The sequence below is a fragment of the Ascaphus truei genome, chromosome 9 (genome assembly GCF_040206685.1).
Source record: "Ascaphus truei isolate aAscTru1 chromosome 9, aAscTru1.hap1, whole genome shotgun sequence".
Lineage (NCBI taxonomy): Eukaryota > Metazoa > Chordata > Amphibia > Anura > Ascaphidae > Ascaphus > Ascaphus truei.
In genome coordinates this window covers 40879589-40906283 of record NC_134491.1, presented here as the reverse complement: position 1 = coordinate 40906283, position 26695 = coordinate 40879589, and the positions used below count along the sequence as shown (strand labels likewise).

The following is a 26695-nucleotide window of genomic DNA, read 5'->3' as shown; positions in this document are numbered from 1 at the left end:
ATACGATGCATTCCATTCTGCCACTGAGTGCAAATCCTGCGCCAGGCTTCTCAAAACAAGAAAAAACCTGACAGCTTCAAATGGAAAATATCCAAACCGTGCAGATGCCACCTAAGTGTGCACACACAGGCAGAGATCACGCGGCAATGTGTGACACAATAAACACAATGTGACAAGCACGGCGGTGACAGGGTTACCACTTGCACAGACTCGCTGCCACTTAACCTCGCAGGACATCACATCATGCAAACACAAGCAGAACGCGCTCTCTCTGCTCACTGCTAGCAAGCTTCTCTGCCCTGGAAAAGGATGCCTGCGACGGCAGACACACAGCACAGGAGGGGTAGCATGGAATAAAAGAAGTTCAGGGCTGTTCACACAATAACACACTCCCATCACATACGCAGTAGGCAGAGGGAGAATGCTGAGCACAAGCAGGCTCACTGGACCTTATTCACCTGTCTGCAGCTGTTTCTAGATCACCAGCAGTACCAACACCGACACCATGGACCTCTCCTTTATGGCAGCACAGGTAAAACAATCTCTTCCATATTTATATCTATTCCAACATCTGTTCCTCCCTTTTACTTTTTGCTGTTTTCCCTACTTATTGTACATAACTAAGAAATCAACAAGTTTCCATAAATCCCTGCTGTGCATTTTGTAGTGTGTGATTTTTGCCAGCACCCACATACAACATACAGACTGGAGGGTCGTGTACAGCATGTGGAGAAAAGGATCTCTTTGGATTGCTGTGTTGATTCACGTCTATCTATTCTGTGCACAAAAAGATGAGTGAAGTGCTCTCCTTAATAAGTGCTATCCCCTCAATAGGTGCATTATATTGTAGGTACATTTCTAGATCCCTTTTCAATTCCTTAAAAATAGATTAGAAAAACAAGCCATCAAGCAGAGACCTCACATACTGTGAAGAGATGTCCGAGGAAACACCCTCCTCTCCTTCATCAGGAGCCACAGGCTGAAATCTTTCATTATTTGGACTGGCAGAGCCGTGTAAAAACATTGTTTTAAGAGCATGCGTTTTACAATTACAATAGTATTTTTGATATTGCATATATGTGAAATCCTTAGATTGTATTTTTTGCATATATATATACATATATTTAATATATGAGGTTTAATATATAATATATGAGGTTTACTATCTGTTCACATGAACAAAAACAAATAACAAGAGAAATAGAAAATGTGTGGTTTTAAAAGTGTTGTGATTTGTGAATAGAAAAATGTAATATTGTAATATCTGTTCAATCAGCAGCAACACAATTATTATTACATTTAACAAGGAAGATTTTGAAACTCTTGTTTCTAATGCTTTATTGTGGCTTAATGCCAGTGGTTTGCATGTTCTTTCCTTGATTAAGGTGTGCTGTGTGTGTTCTACGAGAGCGTCAAATATCAAGTGTAATATAACAATAATTGGTTCTTACATTTCCATACAAAATCCCTTGGCTACATGAATGGCCTCATATACAGGCACTCTGGGTTAGAACATTGTTATTGCAGCTGGGAAGGTAAAGGAAACCCGGTCTGTAACATGATGGGGGGCTCAAGTTTGGCCTTTGATGTCCCACAAAACCTGCCATCTCTTAGTTGATAACCATGGCATTTAGTCTGGTCTGCAGGGCAGACTCTGAGCAGAATAAAGGGACAAAGTTATTAACCAACAACAGGTTGGAACCCTGAAGCACAGGGGCAGAAGCAAGGTTAGAGCCAAAAACCTATTGTCATCCTGCACACTACTGTAAATGCTACACCAAAAGCTTTCTTCGGGAGTATCAGATTGGTGATCGTTTCCTTTAACTCAGATATGTTGCTTGTCTTTAAAGTGACATGGAACCAGTCCTTGTTATGGCATGGCATGGATCTATGTGCTGGGGTGTAAGTGTTACTCTAAGTGGCTGCGTGATGAAGCAAATCTCACAGAAACAAGAAAAATGGGAATATTTTTTATGGGGGATTCAAAGATTGTTTTGAAAACCTGGTTGCTGAAAATACTGAAATAGCATTGTATGAGGTATTGTTTCTTAATAAACATCAATTGTAATGAAACAAAGACCAGTGCAAAGAACTGGAAATGTGCTCTGTTTCCGAGCACGAAAGAAAGAAGAGGAAAAAAGCAGCAGAAACAGGCAACAAGATTGAGCCAAAGGAGATTTTTCTATTTATCAAGCTTAGGAAGGCGGGCGCTATACACGGAAATTACCCTGGCGACAGGGAAACGGAATATAGAAAACAGAGGGACCAGGCATACTGCTAAAAAGATAACTAAAGAGCAGAGACTTATTCACGCATATTGACTGCTCCAAGAACAAAGAACCTTTACAATCCTCCTTCTGTTTAAAGCTAACTGAAGCAAACACTTTGTATGTACACAGGAACATGCCAATTAATGTCATTCAGCACATCAGCGGAGGAATAGCAAACATGCAGGATTTACCATGCCTCGAAAATTATAAACACAGTGGGGCTCATTCACTAAACTTCGATAAGTGGCTTATAGTACTACAAATGACCTTATAGCACAATATTGCTTGTGTTGCTCTTCAAAAAGCTCAGTTAATAGGGCAATATCGCACTATAACGGCTTTTTATAGTACTATAACACTCTGGCAAAAAAAAGACGTGCGATTCGAGCTTGCGTATACTGATCTGTGTGGTTGATTTCAAGTGCTGGTTGTATTAAGTGTGCAGTTAGACCCAGAAGCAGTTTGAACAAGGAAGCGGTTAAACAAGGTATAGTTCATTGAAGTACAGTTTACTGTTAGTACTTATAAACTTCATAGTTGCTAGAATGAGCAAGATTGAAGATGCCACTCAATGCACATCTTGCCACATGTATGTGCACTTGGAGCAACTGTTCCAAAGAGCATACCGCTGTGAGAAGTGTGAGCGGGTGGTCTCTTTAGAGTCAGAGGTTGCTGGTCTGAAGAGGCAACTTGCAATATTGAGGGACATTGGCAATCTGTTGTCTAAATTTAGCATACAGTAGGTTGAACTTGATGGACGTACGTGTTTTTCAACCTCATCTACTATGTAACTATGTAACTATGATAAGCCAAAAAACTCCCAAAATCGATTTTTTTGCCAGAAACAGCTATTCACTAAGCAGTGATAAGCATATCCTACTTTAAAAACTTGCAATATTTTGGCCCCAGCTAAAGGTTGGTGCTAAAGGAATATCACGATGCATAAAAGCAGCTTCTTTTAGTTTTACTGCACAGGATTGATACCGGAGGCCGGCGGGGACACTGCGGGGACCCCTGGAAATTCACGGGTCTCCACATCTCCCGGGGGCCCCTGGGGGTCCCTAGGGGTCCCTGTCGGCCTCCAGTATCAATCCTGTGCAATAAAAATAAAATTTCAGTCAGTTTCATTACCATAGCGGCTAACCGCTACGGTAATGAAAGTGTTAAATAGCAGGCACTGCATAGCTGTTGGTACAGGTGAAGCTTGTAGTTGGCCCCGGGTGGGTGTTTAGGCCTTGTGGGAGGGTGGCAGTAGAAGTTAACCCATTCATTACTTAGCAGTGGTAACCGCTATGGTAATGAAAGGGTTAACCCCTCATGCTACCCTCCCGCAAAGCCTAAACACCCACCCTGGGTTTACTACCACCTTCACCCACCCCCTGAACCAACAACAGGAATGGGTAAAAGTGCTATTAACCAAAAATGGCTAATAGTGCTTTTCCTCATGCAAAAAAAAGTTACAGTGCAATACATAAATCCACCCCCAGCTCCAATACATACAGTACAGTAATGGGCAAAATGACTATTATCCAGATATGGATAATAGTGCATTTGCCCATTAAAAATAAAACCAGCCAGCGTAAAGTAAATACAAGTTCTACTTACCCCTGCGAGGATGTAGACCATCCTCGTATTCCTCCCCGTCCTTGTCTTCCATTGGCAGGAACATCATAATAGAAAACAAATTATTGTCCACTAATCCCTTAATGACCGTAGTGGTTGGTAACCGCTATAGTAATTAAGGGGTTAGCCTCCCTCACCCGCTACCCACCCGGAAGGCCTAACCACCCATCCTGGGGCAACTACCCACAACCTCCACCCCCTCTTCCCATTGATTGGCACAGTGTTAAACCATGGACATAATATGAGCATGGTTTGCCACTATGGCAGTCAATGGGCAACCTAAAAAAATAATCAACAAAAATCCAAAACAATTAAATAAAACCAAGAACCATAAATCCAAAACATTTAAATAAAAGCAAGGACAAGAAATACAAGTTATAGGGCCCGGTATGGGGTGCCGGTATCCCCCAGTCATGTTTAAATCTCCCACATCACGTGACCGAGAGATTTAAATGCACGGGAGATACCGGCACCCCATACGGGGGCCTGTAACTCGGGAAGCAGGGGGTTCCCGAGGCTGAAATTAATGCGGTTCAGCTCAGGAGACCCCTGCTCCTGTACACTATTAGATAGATTAAATTCACATTAAAGCAGCTTCATTACCTTAGCGGCTACAATTTTTTTTAGCTCTGCCCCTTGACCACAAAGTATCATAAACAGATCTGTTGCTGTGTTCCCAGCAGCAGACAACCGGTATCTATTGCTGAGCTGAAAGTGGTAACAATAATGAGTTACACTTAGTAATATAATGTTACATTGCAGCTGTAGCATTTCACAGTCACAGGTCAGCCATTTCGATTGCCCGGGGAGGAGGATATTTACCGATCGATCACAGGAGAACGGATCGATCGGCAGCTTAGGTAATTATTTCTCATTAAAGCTACTCACAAAGAGACATACAGTACATTTAAAAAAAAAGTGTAGTCAGGGGCTTCTGCTGTATTACAATTCTATGCTCAAGATCAAAGATCAAATACAGCTCCAAGTAACCCCACTATACACTCATCTTCCAGGGCAGCCAGGACTGTGAAGGCTGGTATCTCTGCATCACCTTCACTAAAGTATCATGAGGTTCAATGCGGAAGTCTTTTATCTACTAGTCCCAGGGCTGTGATTGGCTGCTGGCTCTAATGCATATCTTTTCTGTTGGGCAGGTGAGGGGGGACATGGGAAGGGGCAGGTGAGGCGGGACATGGGAAGGGGCAGGTGAGTGGGGGACATGGGAAGGGGCAGGTGAGGCAGGACATGGGAAGGGGCCCCTGTTTGCTGCTGAATGTTGTCTTTCTCTTTTGTCCATGGGATGCTTTCATTTCAATCCACTCGTTAATAGAGATGTGTGAACCCATTGACTTATATACCTCCCACAACACTTCTCTATGCAACATGTGGAGAGATTCAAAGCTGAGATACTCAGGGCGACCTCTCTCATATTTCAGGGTATGTTATTCTGTGGTGAAATTCGATAATTTCGTGAGAACTTTTTCATTTTCCACCTTTTTTGAAAGTTTCAGCAAAACAGAGGCAAAGTGAGTTTGGGCCACTTTGTACCTCTCTACTAATAGCGCGCGTCTAACAAAGCCGTGTATTTCTGAGCAATAATATTAATGCTCTTCTACCACTATAGGGATTAAAAATAAAAACCACACATACCTCAGTGCCTATATACATGCAAGAGTTTGCTGAAAGAATACAAGGTGTTTGTCAGAATGTGATATTCATAAACAATGTTACAGATACACAAGCACAAGGCATTGATAATATTGTCATGTTTTTTATTGCATAAAATGCAAAGCACATGACTCTGTTCTGGATCAGATTTGAATGCAGTCATTGTCCTTATGAGACACAGATAAGACATGAGCATCAAAAGCAAATGATTATTGTACAGGGTTTTGTTATTGTTATAAAGTAAACACAAAAGGAAGTGCTTTGGCGCTACAATCCCTTGAAATGGGGATATGACAAAAGGATAAAAATTAAAACTAAATAGAAAGTATAACAATACACAATATATACAGGGCAGCCAGGAACACTAGCAGAACCACACCAGAAAAAGCACAAAGAACATATACAAACCAGCGCCCATAAGAGTCCAATAAGTCCCAAACAAAGTCCAACAAATGAAGGGGGAGAGGATCCAGATGGTCCAATCATTAGAAGATCCCCAATCCAGGGGTCCATAGCATAGGGACAAAGACAAAAAAGAAAATCATAGTGTAACTCGTAATAGTTAAAATTAGACAAACAACACGAAACACATAACAAGGAACATAATACTTAACACAAAAGCTGAAAATAAAATAACTATTTATTAAAACAAAGGAGCCTGCTGCAGCGGGTCATCAAGGGGTTAAAACCCAAAACCCTACTTACAGCAGGACCTGAGTAAATGCGTGTGTGTGACCAAGCAGAAACAGATGTCGGTAGCAGTGAGGGTCCTCGTGGGCTCACCGATGTGTGGTATGCGTCCCGTTTCCCTCTGACTTCGGAAGACTCTCCAAAATGGATGCAGGGGAAGGGGAAAGCACACACAGCTGCACACGTCCAATGCAGCCTCTCTCGCGATAGCACGATGACGCTGTATCCTGCTTCACTGGCGTAGGGTCAGAGGTCACGGCGCCTTGGAGAAGAGCTGGTTGTTAGAACATATTAGAACGTATTAGAGCCCACGAGGACCCTCACTGCTACCGACATCTGTTTCTGCTTGGTCACACACGCGCATTTACTCCGGTCCTGCTGTAAGTAGGGTTTTGGGTTTTAACCCCTTGATGACCCGCTGCAGCAGGCTCCTTTGTTTTAATAAATAGTTATTTTATTGTTATAAAGTAAAACACACCCACTCTTATATGGTCCATATCCCTACTTGTATTGATTAAGAACATGCTATATAGTCTGCAAACCAGTGCCTTAAATACCGCCATTGTATAAGAGACATTTTAACCAGGGAATTACAGACCTGTAAGCCTGACTTTAATAGTGGGAAAGCTACTTGAAGGTTTAATACGGGATAATATTCAGGAATAACTAATGGAAAACGTAATTATTAGTAATAATCGGCATGGATTTATGAAGGATAGATCATGCCAAACTAACCTTATTTGTTTCTTTGAGGAGGTAAGTAGGAATTTAGACCAAGGTAATGCAGTTGATGTGGTCTACTTAGATTTTGCAAAGGCTTTTGATACGGTTTCACACAAGAGGTTGGTGTACAAAATAAAGCAAATTGGACTCGGTAAAATTATGGATTGAAAACTAGTTGAAGGACAGACCAGGGGTGCGCAACGTGGGGGGCGCGAGAATTTCCAGGGGGGGGCGCAGTGGCTACAGAGGTCCTGCGCTCTCCCCAAAAGCATTTAAATTAAGTGCTGGGGGGACCGTGCGAGGCCTCTGCAGCTTCTGATCATCGGCGATGCGTTGCCATGGTAACAGGCATCAAATGATGCTGCGGGGTCACGTGACATCACTTTGCCATGGCCACACGATGTCACACGACCCGCAACGTCATTTGAGACTGAAGCTGAGCAGGAGGGGGGGCGCGATCCAGGAGGTGAGCAGGCAGGGGCGGCGCAGGGTCAAAACTTTGCACACCCCTGGGACAGACAACAAAGGGTTGTCATAAATGGAACTTTTTCAGGTTGGGCTAAAGTCGTGAGTGGAGTACCTCAGTGATCGGTACTGGGACCCCTGCTTTTTAACTTGTTTATTAATGACCTTGAGGTTGGGATCGAGAGCAAAATCTCCATCTTTGCTGATGATACTAAATTGTGTAAGGTAATAGAGTCAGAGCAGGATGTAATTTCTCTCCAGAAGGACTTGGAGAGACCGGAAACGTGGGCAGGTAAATGGCAGATGAGGTTTAATACAGATAAATGGCAGATGAGGTTTAATACAGATAAATGTAAGGTTATGCATTTGGGATGCAAGAATAAAAAGACGACTTACAAATTAAATGGGGATAAATTGGGGGAATCCTTGATGGAGAAGGATTTAGGAGTGCGTGTAGACAGCAGGCTTAGCAATAGTGTCCAAAGTCATGCAGTAGCTGCAAAGGCAAACAAGATCTTATTTTGCATTAAACGGGCAATGGATGGAAGGGAAGTAAACATAATTATGCCCCTTTACAAAGCATTAGTAAGACCACACCTTGAATATGGAGTACAATTTTGGGCACCAATCCTAAGAAAAGACATTAGGGAACTAGAGAGAGTGCAGAGAAGAGCCACCAAATTAATAACAGGGATGGATAATCTAATTTATGAGGAGGGGCTAGCTAAATTAGATTTATTTACATTAGAAAAGAGGTGTCTAAGAGGGGATATGATAACTATATACAAATATATTCGGGGACAGTACAGGGAGCTTTCAAAAGAACTATTCATCCCTAGGGCAGTACAAAGGACTTGGGGTCATCCCTTGAGGTTGGAGCAAAGGAGATTTCACCAGCAACAAAGGAAAGGGTTTTTACAGTAAGGGCAATGAAAATATGCAATTCATTACCCATGGAGACTGTGATGGCAGATACAACAGAAAGGAAAGGTATACAGGGATACAAAATAAGTAAACATGGGAAGGATGTTGATCCAGGGATTAATCCGATTGCCAATTCTTGGAGTCAGGAAGGAATTTATTTTTCCCCTTATGAGATATCATTGGATGATATGACACTGGGGTTTTGTTTGCCTTCCTCTGAATCAATATACTGTAAGTACAGATATAGGATAAAGGATCTGTCGTCTAAATTTAGCATACAGTAGGTTGGACTTAATGGAAGCATGTCTTTTTTCAACTTCATCAAATAAAAAAAATAAAAACCGCTTTAGGAGTAGGCAATTTATCAATAATTGAAAAGCAATAACATTTGAGAAAAAAATAAAGTCAGAAAGAAATGGGGGGGGGGGGGGTAACATCTTAGATTTGTGATCTCATTTATGGGCTTGGAACTATCACAGAGATAATGTTGCATTGAACTTTAAACTTGCTCTTCAGACTTCTGTGTTTACTAGAGTAGTACAAAGCCGCCGCTCCGACTCTCCATTCCTCTCCTCCTCTCCCTCCCACTCCTCCCCTCCACCCTGTTCCCCCTCCTTTCCTCCCCTCCTCTTCTCCCTCCCACTCCTCATCCCCCTCCTCCTGTCTCCCCCACCTCCTCCCCCTTCCCATGCCCCTCCCTGTACCCCTCCTCCTCTTCCCCCACTCCTCCCCCTCCCCCTCCTCAACCCCCCTCCCCCTTTACCTGCAGTTTTATATACAGTAGGTCAGCGGTGCGCAAACTGTGGGGGCGCGACCACCAGGGGGGCATGAGATTGAGTGCGGGGGGGGCGCGGGGTATACAGAGGCCACGCGTACTTCCCGAAGGCACTTAAATTAAGTGCCGGGGGATCTGTAGGGCCTCTGTAAACCTAACTTACCTTGGCTCCGGCGGCTTCTCACACGCGTCGCCATGGCAATGGGGCGTCAAATGACGCCGAAGACGGAGCGGGAGTGAGGGGGGGGGGGGAGCGGGAGTGAGGGGGGGGGGCGCGGAAGTGAGGGGACCGCCGGCAGGGGGGCGCAAGGAAAAAAGTTTGCGCCCCCCTGCTGTAGGTGACCTGAGAAAAGTAACAGAGTAACAGAGTAACAGAGTAACAGAGTAACAGAGTAACAAAGTAACAGAGTAACAGAGTTGTGCTGTTGAAGGATGAGCAAAAGCAGAAAGAATTTGTACTAAATTACATTGCATACATACTTTCTGAGACTGATACCAGAGACATAAATAACCTCACAAATCAAAAACAACTGACTCCTACGGAGAAAAACCATAACTCAAACATTTTATACAACTCCCTTAGGCTCAGTTCCACGTCAACTGCGGGCTCATAACATCATGTTATCAAAATAAGTAACAGACTTTCTTCTCCCTGAGGTTAAGCCCGACCCACAAGACGTACTATTTGCAGTTATCTCATTATCATAGGAGCAATAGTACGTATAAATGCGTCCCTTCCTCAGACCCAGCACATTATCACAGGCTTAACACCATGTTATGTTAGCACGTCTCATGTATGTAGCCCCGGTGCCCTCCGGCTCCCAGAGACCCCCCTCACGAAGTGCCGAGCGGTCACGGGTGCCGCCGGAGGCAGCGACGGACACGCCGGCACAACCCGAAGGTGGGGGCCAGTGCAGGGAGCGCTCCGAGCGCTCAGAGTCCCGGCGGCGCACAAGGCTAGCGGGGGCCGCCATGACAGGTTGCGCGAGCGTGTGAGTGATCGCGCATGCGCGGGGACAGTCAGGGAGTTGCGGCAGCCATTGGAGACTCGCGCATGCACAGGAGAATCGCGCACGCGGCCCCAAGGGATTAGCAGCCTCCACGGGACTACAACTCCCATGAGGCATAGAGAGGCAGGCACCAGGTGCCTCAAGGTGGCCAATGAGAGACCAGGATTCCCAGACATGCAGACAGACACATTTCGCGGGCTTTGGAGCACGGCAGTTGGAGCTGGGAGCAGGAAGGGGAAGGAAGGATATAGGGAGCAAGTGGCTCCTACACCAGGTAAGGTTCCCCATATCCCAGGCAGACCCCAACTCCCCACTAGGTTAGTGGGTAAGTACTGAGGGACGGCCCCTAGGTTAGGGACCCTGCCCTTAGGTGCGTGTGGTGTGCAGTCTTGTCAGTGTCACGGCTATCAGTGCTGTGAGGACTGACAAGAAGGCATCGTGTGTGTGTGCAGCACGTTTGCTGCAGGTACCAAGCAGGTTGTAGTGCGTTGCTGCAGGTGCTGTGAGTATTAGGTAGAAGTTAGTCAGAGGGGACCCGGGTGGTGAAGGGAGAGGTAGTTTGGGTGCAGGGGGTCAGTGACCCACCTGCATAGGACAGGCTACCCTGTAGGCCCCTATGAGTGTTCCCTGAAGTCACTTAAGGTTGCTGTGCTGTAGGGACGGCCTATAGTAGCGCGAGCATCACCCTTACTGAGTACCAGCTAGGGACAAAGGGACAAGCGTGCGGAGCAGGTTTGCTGGCGAGTCGTCTGGGACCAGACGGCTGGACATTGAGACCCAGGAGGCAGACCGCGATCCGCCTGATCCTTTTCGAAGAGGTACCGGTCACCGCCGTGACCGGAAGGTATTATAACAACAAGTGCACCAACACCGGTCAACAGGCGCTGATCCCGCCTTAGGCTCAACTATTTAAGGACACTAGCGAGTGGCTAGAGGACCGAGCCTATACCAACATATTGCTATACATGGACACCGTGTGTGGGGCACTGTGGTGAGGGGACGTAGACGTACTCCTGATGAGTGAGGGAGCCGCTAAGTTAATACCGTTAGAGTATAAGTGTACATGTTATGTGTTACTGCCACCCTTCGTTATCAAAGTAAAGGCATTGGTTGTTATACATGCTGAGTGTGTGTGTATTAATATATATTGTCCTGCGAGGAACCACTCCCTCTCTGGTGGGAGCTATCGCAGGTGGAGGCGCTGCACCGAGTACAGAGTTACTCATATTGTACTTGCCCCAGGTTCCCCACGGCGGAAGCTCAGCCCTCCTGTGAGCCTAACAGGTAAAGCACCACACCAGGTAACATTAGGTTCCCCTTACATACGCCATATATGCGATTGGGGGGGGGGGGGAATACCCGTTACATGTACATACTGTGAAATGACTCGCGGCATACCTAAAGGTGGCGGGCGCTCCCTCCAGACCCTGAAATATAGGTTTTGCTGGGGTTTTTGCTCTCTCTCGGTCAGTCTTGGTCTCTCTCTCTCGGTCAGTTTCTGTCTTTCTCTCTCTCCTCCTCTCTCCCTCTCTCTTTGTCTCTCCCTCCGAGCAGAAGCCATATTTCAGGGTACAGAGGGAGTAACGCCACCTTTAGGTAACTAACGTCCAGTTACATTTCGCTGTTGACTATAACGGAGGTCTGCGGACCTGCGCTGTTAGAGGGAACGTCGCTGTTGAATATCATTAATACTAGTGTCCGTTATAGTTACTGCAAGACCTATTACACAGGGCTGTGCTATGAGCCTTGAAGATACCCGTTAGCACTTAACTTAAACTTCATACTGTCTCCTCTGGTTTCCATTTGGCCGTTCGTTAGTGAAAGTATTTAGGAATTTCAAATGTTATTTGTCTTACGGAATGCAAAGTTATATCTATCTTTCCAAGTGGGTAGGTACATACAGACATATATTCTCATACACTGTCACTAAATGGAAATGCAGCATATCTTAGCATCACTGTATTTAGTAACATTGCCCACAGTTGGCCCCAGTTTGCACCAGTTGGCCCCAGTTTGCCCCAGTTGGCCCCAGTTTGCCCCAGTTGGCCCCAGTTTGCCCTGCTTTTGTCAGTGGGGGATTTGAGGAGTATCAGTAGGACACAGATAAAATGCACCAATTTCTTCATGTCGGAGATTTGCTTCCCCATGTTCTGAATTGGTAGAAAGCTCCCAGGCTAAAGGGATGTTACTTTGCTGCCACTACAAATAAATACTGCTAACGTGACTTCCTGTTTCATACGGCATATTGATACAAAAACTGTTTATTAAGAAGTTGATAACTGTTGACTAAGATAACAAATACTTTGAGATTGGTGGTCTTCATTTCATGGGGAACTGACTTCCAAACGCCGTCTGGTGATTATATGGTGATTTTAGGATTAGGTTACTAACTCGTGGTGGAGAAATGTTTTTCCTGCCATATTTCTCTATTCAAACCTGGATTATTCATTGTAGGTGACTATTTTCTTCGCTCACAGGCCTTTTCCTTACAAAAACACTCCTGCTGTAATTTTTTGTGAATGTAAACAAACTTAAAAAGATAATCAGAGCTCCTGTGAATAATTTCATTATCTCCCATTAGTACAAATGTAATTTTTTCACATCTTTATTGTCTGATTTCCACCAGATGTAAATATCTTATTTACCTGTTGATATGATCATATTTGACACAGTTACAAATGCTATTGACATTTTGACATCAATAAAAGCTCAATATGTCTATAATGACAACATGATTTCATTTCTCTCTTCTACCAGAGGTTTTCTCTGTGATAGAGAGAGTATCTCTTTACATAGGATCATGTATTCATAAATATGCTTTAATACTAGGCTAAGAATCTGCAAATGCAGCTAAAGGGCACCGGTTTCTCTGGAAACAGACAAATAATGAGGGGGAGTATTAGGAGATGCATAGTTACTATGCTGTACTGATAAGAATGGTTTATGTGAACATTCAAGGTAAGTGAAGGAACTCTTATAGGAATGTTTTTGCTACGATGTATCTTGCTTGTGCACTAAAGTGTAATAAGGGGATATATAACAAATGAAATAGAGTAGAGAATTTGGGAAGTACATAAGTGCAGGGACCGCTGGTCAGCAGAAATATATAGAAAAGAGGAAGGGACTTATTACTACCCTTATATTAACAGGTGATGCAAACCTCCATATAATGTTGAAACGGTTCATGTATTTTTGCATTGCCCAATATGATGAATGTGGCACCCGCTACTAACAGAGTTCGAAGTTTAGGGACTTCCCGAATGTCTGTAATGATATATCTTCTGCGGTGGGCAGCGAGACTACCAGCGAGACGGATGTCTTACCTTGACTGCACAGAACCGATATGGAACAGCCTCCCCAGTATCCTGGGAGAGTTGAGCCCGCTGAGGAGACCGGAGAGATGGAAAGTGCCACGGATGTTCATGAAAGGAGGACAGGAAAGAGGTCCCCAAGATGTCCCCTAAAGACGAACGAGTCAAGGAGTTTGCTTCAGATGGCATATCTAAAGAAGCAACGGGACCCGCAGCACCCAAGGACGTCTCAGCGTTTTTGTGTATTGCAAAGCCAAGTGATATCTACCTAGGAGGAGCGGTTGTCGATGATGATCGAGATGATGTTGCAGTACCAGTGTTTGCTCAAGCCGGTAATCCCTGACCGAACATGTTTGGGGATTACACGGAATAAAGTTGCAGAGCTAGAATCCGTTGAAGCAGTTGTTCCCCTTCCGGCATGTTTGGGTGACAATCGTATGGTGGATACCAGTTCTGCCATTTTCCTGTCAGGTACGAGAGGAAAGGATGGTGTGCTATAAGAGCATCCCACCCAAGTTAAACTAACCAGGATATCTGATTCTTTACGGGTAAGGTTGTGCATTGGTGGGAGGGTCCCTTAACTCCTTTGGAAGAGGAAGAGGCCTACCAGACTTACCTCAATTCCATTGATGATTGTATGTTTTACAGTGACGATGTTTTGTGGGACATGGCTCTGGCAGAAATCCCTATAGAGGAACCATTAGTTTGAGTTCTGCCGTGGATACCTCATTGCTGAATCTGACGCGGCTGAGCTGAGCCGATGTATGGGACATATCTGGGACACTTGGGGGTATGAATATCCCTATTTACATGTGGGGGTTATGGACATTGTTGACGTTCCGGTGCCATTGAATTAGAATGCCGTGAAAGCCTATATTACCCATCATAGCCATGCCATGTAGGAATAACGCTTGGCCAAACTAGTGTGGATCTGGCACATTGGCCGCAGTATCTATAAAGATTGGGTCATCTACACTGGCGACACACTTTATTCGAGCTCGGCTAGTCCCACGAATTCGGGTATACCCGGGTGTATTGAGGTTTGTGACTGTTTTCTGCCCGAGTGCATTGAGGTATTTTCTAAGCAGGGATTGAAGCATTTTATTCCCGCTGGCTGCAATACTGCACAGTATATATATATATACTGCATTACAATTCATGAATTTATGCCATCTGGTAGACACGCGAAGCATTGCAGCCTATTAAATCCTAATCATTATCATTTAACAGATCAGCCGCCCGTCAGCCAGGCATGAACCCAGGCTGGGAAGGCAAACGCAACGGGGCTTGTCAGAGGTGAGGAGCGGCGCATTCCAGGTATCTGCCAGGTACATACTGGGTATTTGCTCGAATAAAGTGTGTCGGTGCAGAGTACGTGGACAATACAGGGTCTAATCGTGTTCATTTTGTAGAAATGTCTGATGGGAAGGGAGGGATGTGCAGAAAACCTGATCCTACCCATTATTGGTAAAACAAGTCCCTCTGAATGTAGAGATCAGTACCATGCACATGCCCACTGCCTTAGCATAGATCAGTGTTATGTTACCCAGCTCTGCCCGTACACTGGCCCTGTGATTGTATTATATCTGAAAAGCTGTATCATGTTGAATATGTAGAGATGTTATTGATGTCATACCATGCCTGATATTGTGGTTATATTCAGTACAAAGAAAGAAAATAAATGCATGCGGCTATATGTATTATTTTATGTGTCCAGACTGTATATGTTTAAATATTTTACTGTTGTATATTTAAAGGATGTTGGGGAAAACATTATGTTTTGATAGGGGGTGTGTAGTTCCTTATTTGAGTACTACTGTTTTAATAAAGGGTTAATGAGGTTCACTGTGTGCGCTCACTCGGATCACTCCCCTCCCCATCCTGTGATGTAGGATGTCCATGCAATGGGGAAGCCCCTCCCCATCCTGTGATGTAGGATGACCCTGCAGTGGGAAGCCCCTCCCCATCCCGTGATGTAGGATGACCATGCAGTGGGGAAGCCCCTCCCCATCCCGTGATGTAGTTTGACCATGCAGTGGGGAAGCCCCTCCCCATCCCGTGATGTAGGATGACCATGCAGTGGGGAAGTCCCTCCCAATCCCGTGATGTAGGATGACCATAAAGTGGGGAAGCCCCTCCCCATCCTGTGATGTAAGATGACCATGCAGTGGGGAAGCCCCTCCCCATCCTGTGATGTAGGATGACCATGCAGTGGGAAGCCCCTCCCCATCCCGTGATGTAGGCTGACCATGCAGTGGGGAAGCCCCTCCCCATCCTCCCCTCCCCATCCTCCCCTCCCCATCCTGTGATGTAGGATGACCATGCAGTGGGGTAGCCCCTCCCCATCCCATGATGTAGGATGACCATGCAGTGGGGAAGCTCCTCCCCATCCCGTGATGTAGGATGACCATGCAGTGGGGAAGCCCCTCCCCATCCCGTGATGTCGGATGACCATGCAGTGGGGAAGCCCCTCCCCATCCCGTGATGTAGGATGACCATGCAGTGGGGAAGTCCCTCCTCATCCCGTGATGTAGGATGACCATGCAGTGGGGAAGTCCCTCCCCATCCTGTGATGTAGGATGACCATGCAGTGGGGAAGTCCCTCCCCATCCTGTGATGTAGGATGCCCATGCAGTGGGGAAGCCCCTCCCCATCCTGTGATGTAGGATGCCCATGCAGTAGGGACACCCCTCCCCATCCTGTGATGTAGGATAACCATGCAGTAGGGAAGCCCCTCCCAATCCCGTGATGTAGAATGACAATGCAGTAGGGAAGCTCCTCCCCATCCTGTGATGTAGGATAACCATGCAGTAGGGAAGCCCCTCCCCATCCTGTGATGTAGGATAACCATGCAATAGGGAAGCCCCTCCCCATCCCGTGATGTAGGATAACCATGCAGTAGGGAAGTCCCTCTCCATCCCGTGATGTAGGATAACCATGCAGTAGGGAAGCTCCTCCCCATCCCGTGATGTAGGATAACCATGCAGTAGGGAAGCTCCTCCCCATCCCGTGATGTAGGAAAACCATGCAGTAGGGAAGCCCCTCCGTTGTATGTCTTGTGACCGTGATGTTTTTTGTGTATTAAGATGTCCTGTCACTGTTTGTTGTTTTCAGTTAGTAACGTTCCCATTAAGTAATCGCCAGTAATAAGGGTCCAAGATTGTTCTCACTATTGATATGGATGCAGCACGCCCTTGATCGGAGTTCTCGGCATAGTAACTCCGGAGCATGTTTGGACCGCCCCAACCGGAAGGTTCCCTGTGTAATCCTGATCACATAAGTATGAGAGAAGTATGCGGGACATAGAAGTGGGTTACTAATCCAGGAGACCCAAGTGTATTCCTGAGAGACCCATTCGATATGCGGCATTGCGGACTATGCGAGAGACTGTCACTTTATCCCTTACTATGGGTAACAAGTCTAAGTACCTACCCAGTGTACGAGTCAGAGCTACCAGGGGATGAAGTCCAGAATTACATTGTTTGCCACAAGTCCAGTAACCAGCGTGTCAGTGTCTGAGAAGCATTATTGTCCAATAAAGCACCTTTTTATTTAAAAAGCGCCAATCCTTGTTATATTCAATCACCCGCGCCCAGCCTGCACTGACCCAGCACCCGTGCCCAGCCTGCACTGACCCAGCACACGCGCCCAGCCTGCACTGACCAAGCACCCGCGCCCAGCCTGCAACTACCCGGCACCCACGCCAAGCCTGCACTGACCCAGCACCCTGCAAAGGCATGAGAGACTGAGCACTGCCTATGTATATACATAGTTAGACCAACAGCAAGCCTGCATCCACCCAGCACCCTGCACAGGCCTGAGAGACTGAGCAATGCCTATGTATATACATAGTTACACCCACCCAGCACCCTGCATCCACCCAGCACCCTGCACAGGCCTGAAAGACTGAGCAATGCCTATGTATATACATAGTTACACCCACCCAGCACCCTCCATCCACCCAGCACCCTGCACCCACCCAGCACCCTGCACAGGCTGGAAATACTGAGCACTGCCAATGTATATACATAGTTACACCCACCCAGCACCCTGCACCCACCCAGCACCCCTGCACAGGCCTGAGAGACTGAGCATTGCCTATGTATATACATAGTTATAGCCACCCAGCCTGCATCCACCCAGCAAATATTTAAGAGAAATTAATCCCCATGTGTTGCTGCAGGAAATCCTTTAGCCAAGTCATATTCAAGTACATGATATATAAAATCCTTAAGAAAATCAGGATGAAGTCCGTATTAAGAACTGTAATTCAAGACCAAATATTAAGTAAACTGGTATAGAAACCAACTGAAGCCCACCATATATTAGGGCAGCATATGGGATCATATAAAAACCAGCAACTCTAGGTCTGAGAATGAAAACAGTTAATGCAACTTCCATAGCCAGTGATGCAAAAATCAGAGAGAACTGAAGGCCGGATCAAAGGGGGAAAAAAGTGTTATTGACACAAAATGCCCATTGGGAAAATTCTCTCTCATTCAGTCATTCTCATTATCTCTCTCTCTCTCATTCTCTTTTTCATTCTCTCTCTCTCATTCTCTCTCATTCATTCTCATTCTCTCTCTCATGCATTCATTCTCATTCTCTCTCTCATTCTCTCTCTCTCATTCTCTCTCTCTCTCTCTCTCTCTCTCATTCTCTCTCTCTCATTCTCTCTCTCTCTCATTCTCTCTCTCTCTCATTCTCTCTCTCATTCTCTCACATTCTCTCTCTCTCATTCTCTCTCATTCATTCTCATTCTCTCTCTCATTCTCTCTCTCATTCTCTCTCTCATTCTCTCACATTCTCTCTCATTCTCTCTCATTCATTCTCATTCTCTCTCATTCATTCATTCATTCATTCATTCATTCATTCATTCATTCATTCATTCATTCATATTCTCTCTCTCATTCTCTCTCTCTCTCATTCTCTCTCTCTCTCTCATTCTCTCTCTCTCATTCTCTCTCTCTCTCTCATTCTCTCTCTCATTCTCTCTCTCATTCTCTCACATTCTCTCTCATTCTCTCTCATTCATTCTCATTCTCTCTCATTCATTCATTCATTCATTCATTCATTCATTCATTCATATTCTCTCTCTCATTCTCTCTCTCTCTCTCTCTCATTCTCTCTCTCTCATTCTCTCTCTCCCTCATTCTCTCTCGCACTCTCTCTCTCATTCTCTCTCGTACTCTCTCTCTCATTCTCTCTCTCTCTCTCATTCTCTCTCTCTCTCTCTCTCTCTCATTCTCTCTCTCTCTCTCTCTCTCTCTCTCTCTCTCTCTCTTTCTCTCTCTCTCTCCTTAGAGACTGAGCTCTGCCTATGTATATATATATATATTCCATTTGATATGACCTCCTTTAGAGCCGGGTAAGAAGGGTTATACTTATAGTTACATATATTATATAGTTATATAGTAGATGAGGTTGAAAAAAGACGTACGTCCATTCAGTTCAACCTATGTTAGATTTAGACGACAGATACTTTATCCTATATCTATACAGGCATACCCCGCATTAACGTACGCAATGGGACCGGAGCATGTATGTAAAGCGAAAATGTACTTAAAGTGAAGCACTACCTATTATCCACTTATCGATGTATGTACTGTACTGCAATCGTTATATACGTGCATAACTGATGTAAATAGCGCATTTGTAACAGGCTCTATAGTCTCCCCGCTTGTGCACAGCTTCGGTACAGGTAGGGAGCCAGTATTGATTTTCAGGACGTGCTGACAGGCGCATGCGTGAGCTGCTATTTGCCTATTTGGTGATATGTCCTTACTCGCGAGTGTACTTAAAGTGAGTGTCCTTAAACCGGGGTATGCCTGTACTTACTTATTGATCCAGAGGAAGGCAAACAAAACATTATCCAACAATGTCTCAAAGGGGAAAAATAGATTCCTTCCTTACTCCAATAATGGCAGATCAGATTACAGATTATATAAATACTATATATCAAATGTATATGTTCTTTGCATTGACTGTTTTACTAAATCTATATATTCCTAAACAAGCTCATTAGTGTTGAAACAAACTGTAATTTGTATGGAATCTCTCATTCATATTGTTGATTAATTTATTTCTAATAAATCAGAAACGCTGAGTGCTTGAAGACATTCATTTATAAATAAAATATCTCTTCGGTCAAGGCACTCAGTGCTTTGTAGAAGATTTATTTTTGCCGTTAAATCCAGAAAGCTGTTAGCAGAATAATAAAATATTAATAATATCTCACAGTCAGGTCATCATTATTAACACTCATCTTAACATCCTAGTAAATATTCACTTTGGAGTAGATGTATCTGCAAAATTATTTTCTATTCTCAAATATGCTGCAAACCAACCACTAACTTTTCAACGCCAAATACCAATCCATTCCTAACAAAACTATTTTCCTTTTGTCTAGCCAACCTCCGGCAGGACTCCACTCCCCGGATTTGCAAAGTATTAAGCCTTTTCTGTCCCCTCTGCTGGATCTTCGTAATTTCAACAAATCTTAGTCGACTATTATATTGTGTCTAAAGGCACAAAAAAAGAAGAAAAGGAAAAGTATAGGAAACAAAATGGCCCCTGGGATCCAGGTTCATGTCGGCAGCTAACAGGAAGCTGCGATGACATCAAGAGATGCTGTGGTGGCCCAGGTAGCCACCCTTGATTTCCTTTTAGGATTTACTAGAAAATATGTAGTTCTCTGTAAATTGGGGGTCTCCGGGGCTCTGGGCCTCAGATAAACCTAAGAAAACAATAACTTTTATTTGTTATGTATTTGAATATATTAGGCCTTTGAAGTTAAATTTGCAAAACCTACACGTATTATTATCATTTATTTGTGAAGCACCAGCATATTTTGCAGAGCGGTACAATTGGGGTAAGAGTTATGTAAATGACACAAAAAGAATTACATACCAAATAAGAAACATAAGTGTCTGCTCATTGTGTGCTGGAGTATGGTCTAGCCGCATAACTGATCCCATGAAGATTTGGGGGGTGTATGTTAGTGGGTGTTAGCATGGAATATGGTCCAGCCACATAACTGATCCCATGAAGATTTGGGGGGTGTATGTTAGTGGATGTTAGCATGGAATATGGTCCAGCCGCATAACTGATCCCATGAAGATTTGGGGGGTTGTATTTAAGGGGGTGATAGCATGGAGTTTGGTCCAGCCACACAGATGGTCCCAATAGGGTTAGGAGGGGAGTTATATTTTAGGGGTATAACCCTCCCAGCCCGGCTCCTATGGAGAAAACATTGGTATCTATTATATGGCTACTCAGCATGGATTACCGTGACTCCGGGGCGGGATTCAGGCGGCTGGGCGATGAGGTAGCTAGGATGTATAAAAATGGGCACCAGGAACTTTTTTAATACAACTGTAATTTATTTGTGTCCCCACGCACAGGGACCTCACATACGTGTTAATAACGTTGCACTGTATATTATAGCAGACAGACATGAATACGGTGCTTCCATCAGTGCCCACTCAACACTCAAATGGAGGTACTTTGACTTAGTTTCTCTGAGTAAGTGTGGGACCCGACCCCCATTGTTGCTTCAGGATCATCATTCATCGGTATTAATCCGATTACTCGCCCACCAGGAGAATCCTGGTGGGTCGATTTTACGTGACCCAATACCTTTGGCCTGTTTGAGAACTGCCACTTTCCTACAGACTGATGAGGAATATTAGTGCAGATCCGCGGTTAGAGCTGAACCGCCGACGCCCGGGAGCCCTCTTTGGCATGCTGTATTCCTTAAATATTCAGGATTCCATTACTTCTTTTGAGGATCCTAACAAAAAGGGTACTGTCCCTATCTATGACATAATAAACAAGGGGGGGCCTGTCTGTTCTATTACTTAATAAACATTTCTTATCTCCTCTCCCCGAGGCTCCTGTACTCTTGTCCTCCTGGAACCTTTCTTTCTCGAACCTTGTCCCTCACTTAAATACTCTTTCATGGCGTCAGAATCTCCATTGCAACACAGGTTTGGACCCGGCATATGGTAACCTGCTAGTAACCCTTCAGGACTGGGGTTACAGGAATATGCCAGATAGGCTTCCTTGAAGGTTATTTTTCAGGGAGTTTTTAAATGTCTGAATGCTGGGGGAGAGAGTGATGGAGCGTGGTTGGGAATTCCAGAGAGAGGGACCAGCACAGGAGAAGTATTGTAGGCGAGAGTGAGAGGCGGTAATAAGGCAGGAGAAAAGGGGGATTGTCATGGGCAAAACATTTAAGGCTATATTTGGGATATATTTGACTGAGATCTAAGGGGGCTGCAGCATCATTGAGAGCTTTGTAAGTCAGAACTTTTGGTTTCAATTTGATTCTAGATGATATGGCAAGCCAGTGCCAGTGTAGAGATTTGCATAGTGGCAGAGCAGAAGTGGAGCAGTGAGTGAGGTAGATGAGTCTGGTAGCAGCATTTTGGATGGATTGGAGTTCGGATAGGCGAATTCGGGGAATGCCAGCTAGGAGAAGTTGCAGTAGTCAAGTTGGGACTAGATGTGTGAGTGAACTAGGATCTTAGTAGTATCATGAGTGAGAAAAGGATGTACTCTATCGATATTTCTGAGGTGGAGACAGCAGGACTAAATTAGGGAGTGAATATGAGGCATGAAGGAGAGGGCAGATGAACACAAGGTTTAGGGTGTTGATGAGATTGTGGTATCATTGACAGCGAGGGAGAGTTTGGGTGTATGGGTGGCAGTAAAAGGAGTATTAATTCTATTTTGAATATGTCAAGCTTTAGGTAAAGGTGGGACCTCCAGGAGGAGATTATGGCGAGACAGTTAATGACACAGGACAAGAGAGAGGGGGAAGAGGTCAGGGGAAGAGAGGTACATTTGGGTGTCATCTGCAAAGAGCGTATTAGTTCACCAAGAGAAAAGGTATAGACTGAGGGCCAAGGACAGAGCCTTGTGGGACCCCAACACAATGAAGGAGTTAAGAGGAGGAGACACCAGAGAATGAAACACTAAAAGAATGGTTGGATAGATATGATATGAACCAGGAGAGTGCTGCGTCATGGCAGCCAATGGAGTGGAGAGTGTGCAGGAGAATGAGGTGATCGACAGTGTCGAAGGCAGCAGATATATCCAGGACAATTGCTAACGAGAAGTGATCCTTGGCTGGGAGTAGGTCATTGGCCACTTTTGTTAGTGCTGTCTCATGGAATGTAGAGGATGGAAACTAGATTGCAAAGAGTCAAGCAGGGTGTTGGAAGAAAGAAAATGACAAGCCACACATGGAGCTTGCATGCACAGGGGGGAGAGAATATGGGCGATAGTTAGAAAGGGAGGTTGGGTCAAGAGAGGGTTTCTTTAGAATGGGCGTGATGAGAACATGTTTAAAGGAAGATAGGAGAGAGGTTAAACAGGTGAATTAGGATGTGGCTTAGTGTGCCAGAGTGGGAACAGAGGAGATGTGAGGGAATAGGATCAAGGGGGTAGGATGTAGTGTGAGATCCTGAGAGGGGTATGGAGACCTCATCCTCAGTCACAGGGGGTGATTTAGGTGTGCGAGGGGTGGAAGGTAATGCGTGTAGAGCCATGAAGAGATGTCATGTCTGATGGATGCAATGTTATCTGTGAAGCAGGTGGCAAGATCTTGGGCTGTGTGGGTAGGAGAGGGTGCAGGTGCAGTTGGGCAGAAAGGGCATTAAAGATGGTGAAAAGGCATTGAGTGCCAGAGTGCAGCGTTAGTAGGAGTGAAGAAAAGTAGGTTAGTTTGGCAAGGGAAAGGGCACCTTGACATCATCCATCCCAATTGTTGGGATCTGTAGACAGAGGGCACACTTATGCACTACCTTCTTTAAATGCTTACCAGTGTTTTATTCAATGTAAATCATCTGGTTAAAAAACAAACGTTACTGGTTGCACTTCTTCAGGGTAATTGGGAACTACTGTAGGTTGCAAACCTAAAGTAACCCCGTTTTTAATGTTGTTATATTGTCTTTCACAGCTTCCTGTTATGGGGGGCGCCTTTATGGATTCACCCAATGAGGACTTTGGTACAGAATATTCCTTATTTAACTCCTCAGGCAATGTACATGCAGCTGCCTCAGCACAGAACCAACCCGAAGAGCCGACCCGTTCCTCGAATGATGCCATATTGTTATGGATTGCGATTATAGCCACCATTGGAAACATTGTAGTTGTAGGAGTGGTGTATGCCTTCACTTTCTAAGAAGACTGGAAAATGCAGACACTAATAATTTGAAGACAAAAACAGTATTTTTTATTGGTGTACATATGATGTTTATTATTTAAGTACTGTCGGACATAGAAAAAAAAGACTTACATTTTCAGTAAAGTGAAAGATATTTCAATGTATAATGTAAATATGTGAAAGTGCTTTGCTAGGAAATTAATTCCATAGCCATAGAGCAAGTACCTCGAACCTCCCCGACTTGCAGAAATGGGTGCACCAGCAGGAAAAGAACAGAGAATTAGTTGTATAAATGTGTGGGTTTTTACCGTTAACATTATCTATTTGCTATTCTTATATTGACATAATTTTTAAATGTTTGTTGGTCAATATTTTGAAAACAAAGACATGAAAATGTCATATTTTACTCTCCCGGGGATTTTAATTATCTAGGTCTCCAGATGCACACTATGGAAAAAACATGTGTTATGGTCTAATTAACTGATTATCTGGCTCTCAGAAACATGTAATTGTAAGCATAGAGTAAAAGAAATACAATTAAACAGCCCACGTAATAAGCAAAACAACTTTGTATTGAGTAGAACTGCAGACATTACCAAGGCCTTAGCAGAATGTGGGGACGATATGATCATTCCTTTTAGTTTTTCTGACATTTCTTTAATGAAGTCCTAAATGTGCATAAATGAGCTAATGGCCTTTAGAAATAAAAGATAACGAGAGGAAACGCTCAATGTATTACTGCCTTTTAAAACATTTTATAAATAAAACAACATGTATTTCCCCCATTACTTGTCACTCTCGTGGCCGTTAGGATTTGCCGTCTGAATGTTGAAATTGGCATTTTGACCATGCCAAGTTTGACAATTGTATTCACGTGATTCATGAACAATTAATCAAACAAATAACAACCGATCACCATTTCTCCTGAATGACTGAGACATCCTGACATTCCCTATATATATCCGGCATATTCTGAAAATAAAAAAGAATGAATCCCTCAGTAGCCACGTGGCCAGGAAAGCCTCATGATCTGCAATGAATCACATCCCCATGTCTTATTTGCCATAGGACAATGCTTGAAACTCAGTGCAGTGTATTGTATTGCAGACGTTTCCAGAAGCAAAAGGGTTAAAGCCATTAATTTGTGCAACAATTTTATCCTACCCACCCCTGCCCCTCCCCCCCCCCACCCTCCCCTATCTCCCCAATCCCCCCAATCCACAAATCATGGAAACCATTTTTTGTATTTAGCAGAGTGTTAGAAGTTGCTTAATTTTCCTATCAAGTATTTGTAAAGCAGCCATGTTACATTGCAAAGAGTCCGACACAATTTTGAGGTAGAAACCAAAACAGTGACTGCTGCAGTAATCCAAATAATGTATTTCTCTTTATATAAACTTTTTGGAAATTTTTAAAGGTTACGTAAAATAAAGTTCACTTGTGACAATTTTTTTACATTCTTAAAGCCTGAGGGCATTGTGAATTTCCAAAGAACTGCTTCCTAACTGTGCCCTATTCCGTATCATCGCTGTTATGGAAACGCTGCAGCACGCATCTGTAACTACCCCAGGATAAAAGCAGGTGGTAACGCTTATCACTGCGCTGGGCTCACGGGGAAACCTCTTACCATCTGAAAAAGAAGACAGCTTACTACTACACTAACAAATTCCAAAAAAACTATTCATTCACATAATAAAAATCTAAGGATGAATACAATTAATGAGCATTAATTAATATTACCAGGTAACTACTTGAAGAAGGACTTACCTGATGACATGTTATTATGTGATAATGGTTTTTATTTGCCGGTTTGCTTGGGGTTTGAGTCTTTCGCGATGATCAGGTACTTCATCCATTTTTATATATAATGTATCATTCTGCTTCGATACTTTAATGAACAGAAGTGAAAACCAGTTGATTTTTTTAAATGACCTTCTACATATTGTTACATGGCTGAGTACTTTTACTTATTGTGAGACCACAATAAAATGTTGCTAAGTAGGATTATGACCCAGATTTGCTAGATGGCGCTAATCCATAAATCACCTCCATATCTGTCAAATTACTGGGCTGTAATGTACTGTACCTTACAGCAAAGCACTGTTTAGTAATTATGGCCATACATTTTAAAGATAACAGGGCAATAGGAGCAATAGTCAGCTTTTGTGGTGTAAAAATCATATATATATATATATAATACTATGAATAGACGGCATAGATTTATCATCCGTGAAAGGTAAAACGTTTCCAGCTCAGTCGCTGATGGCACCTTACTTGGCATCTCTGTCTGTACATAGCTGGTAAGGGAGGGTTCCCAAAGCATCGATAACGGGTATCTGAGCTCGATCGCCATTTACTGCCATTCAAGTTAACCCAAGTTACCCGTTATCGGGGATTCCCAAGTTACATCACCATAGAGCTTGGCCTCAAAGTAATACTAAATAAAGAATACGTAGCCTTCATTAAGCTGTACATTGCGTTACTTCTCTTTAATGTTTTATTGATCAGTGTCTTCTTTGTTGTACTATCTCAGAGGACAATCAATATTTATAGTAAAGACTTTTCTCTGATAGAGATTCTCACCGGATAGAATACTCTTTGTTCTAATTGGATCCTTCCAAGTTTTGCTGAAACTGTGGTTTAATTAAATGCAGGTGTAGGACGGGATGTTCCCAGATGAATGGAAACATATTAATAAAATATTTATGTGGAACCAAAATCTGCACTGTCTGTTTAATTCATATAATGATACCAGGCAGGGTAGAAAGAATACATGACTATATCATTATTACTGATTAAATAAATAAAGATATACATACTAACCAGAAGAACAAAATGTGTTTGATTTATATTTTTCAAATGCTACTTACTATAAACTATGTTACACAATTACTAGGAAAAAACATTGTATTATGTTGCAGAGTGTGTTGGGACACTATGATACAGGACTCCGTTGAGGAGGCTGGAACAGACTCAATGCCCATTTTTCTAAGTCCACTATGCACCAGGACTCCGTTGAGGATTGAGTATCCCTTGAGGATTGCATGTTGGTGCTCCAGGAACCT

General features: G+C 43.9%; 1 protein-coding gene across 1 annotated transcript; it reads left to right on the top strand.

Moving 5' to 3' along the window:
* C9H14orf132 (chromosome 9 C14orf132 homolog) lies at window positions 1-25077 on the top strand. Its single transcript, XM_075614431.1, has 2 exons — window positions 1-532; window positions 23424-25077. Exons 1-2 carry the CDS (start codon window positions 506-508, stop codon window positions 23646-23648), a joined length of 252 nt encoding a protein of 83 aa, XP_075470546.1. The 5' UTR covers window positions 1-505; the 3' UTR covers window positions 23649-25077.
* The last annotated feature ends 1618 nt before the right edge of the window (window positions 25078-26695 follow it).

What these genes read in the sequence shown, in the direction of transcription:
- C9H14orf132 (XM_075614431.1), top strand. Translation starts at nt 506, where the DNA reads ATGGACCTCTCCTTTATGGCAGCACAG. An exon ending in TCTCCTTTATGGCAGCACAG is followed by an intron (nt 533 to 23,423) that starts GTAAAACAATCT and finishes TGTCTTTCACAG; the next exon opens with CTTCCTGTTATGGGGGGCGC.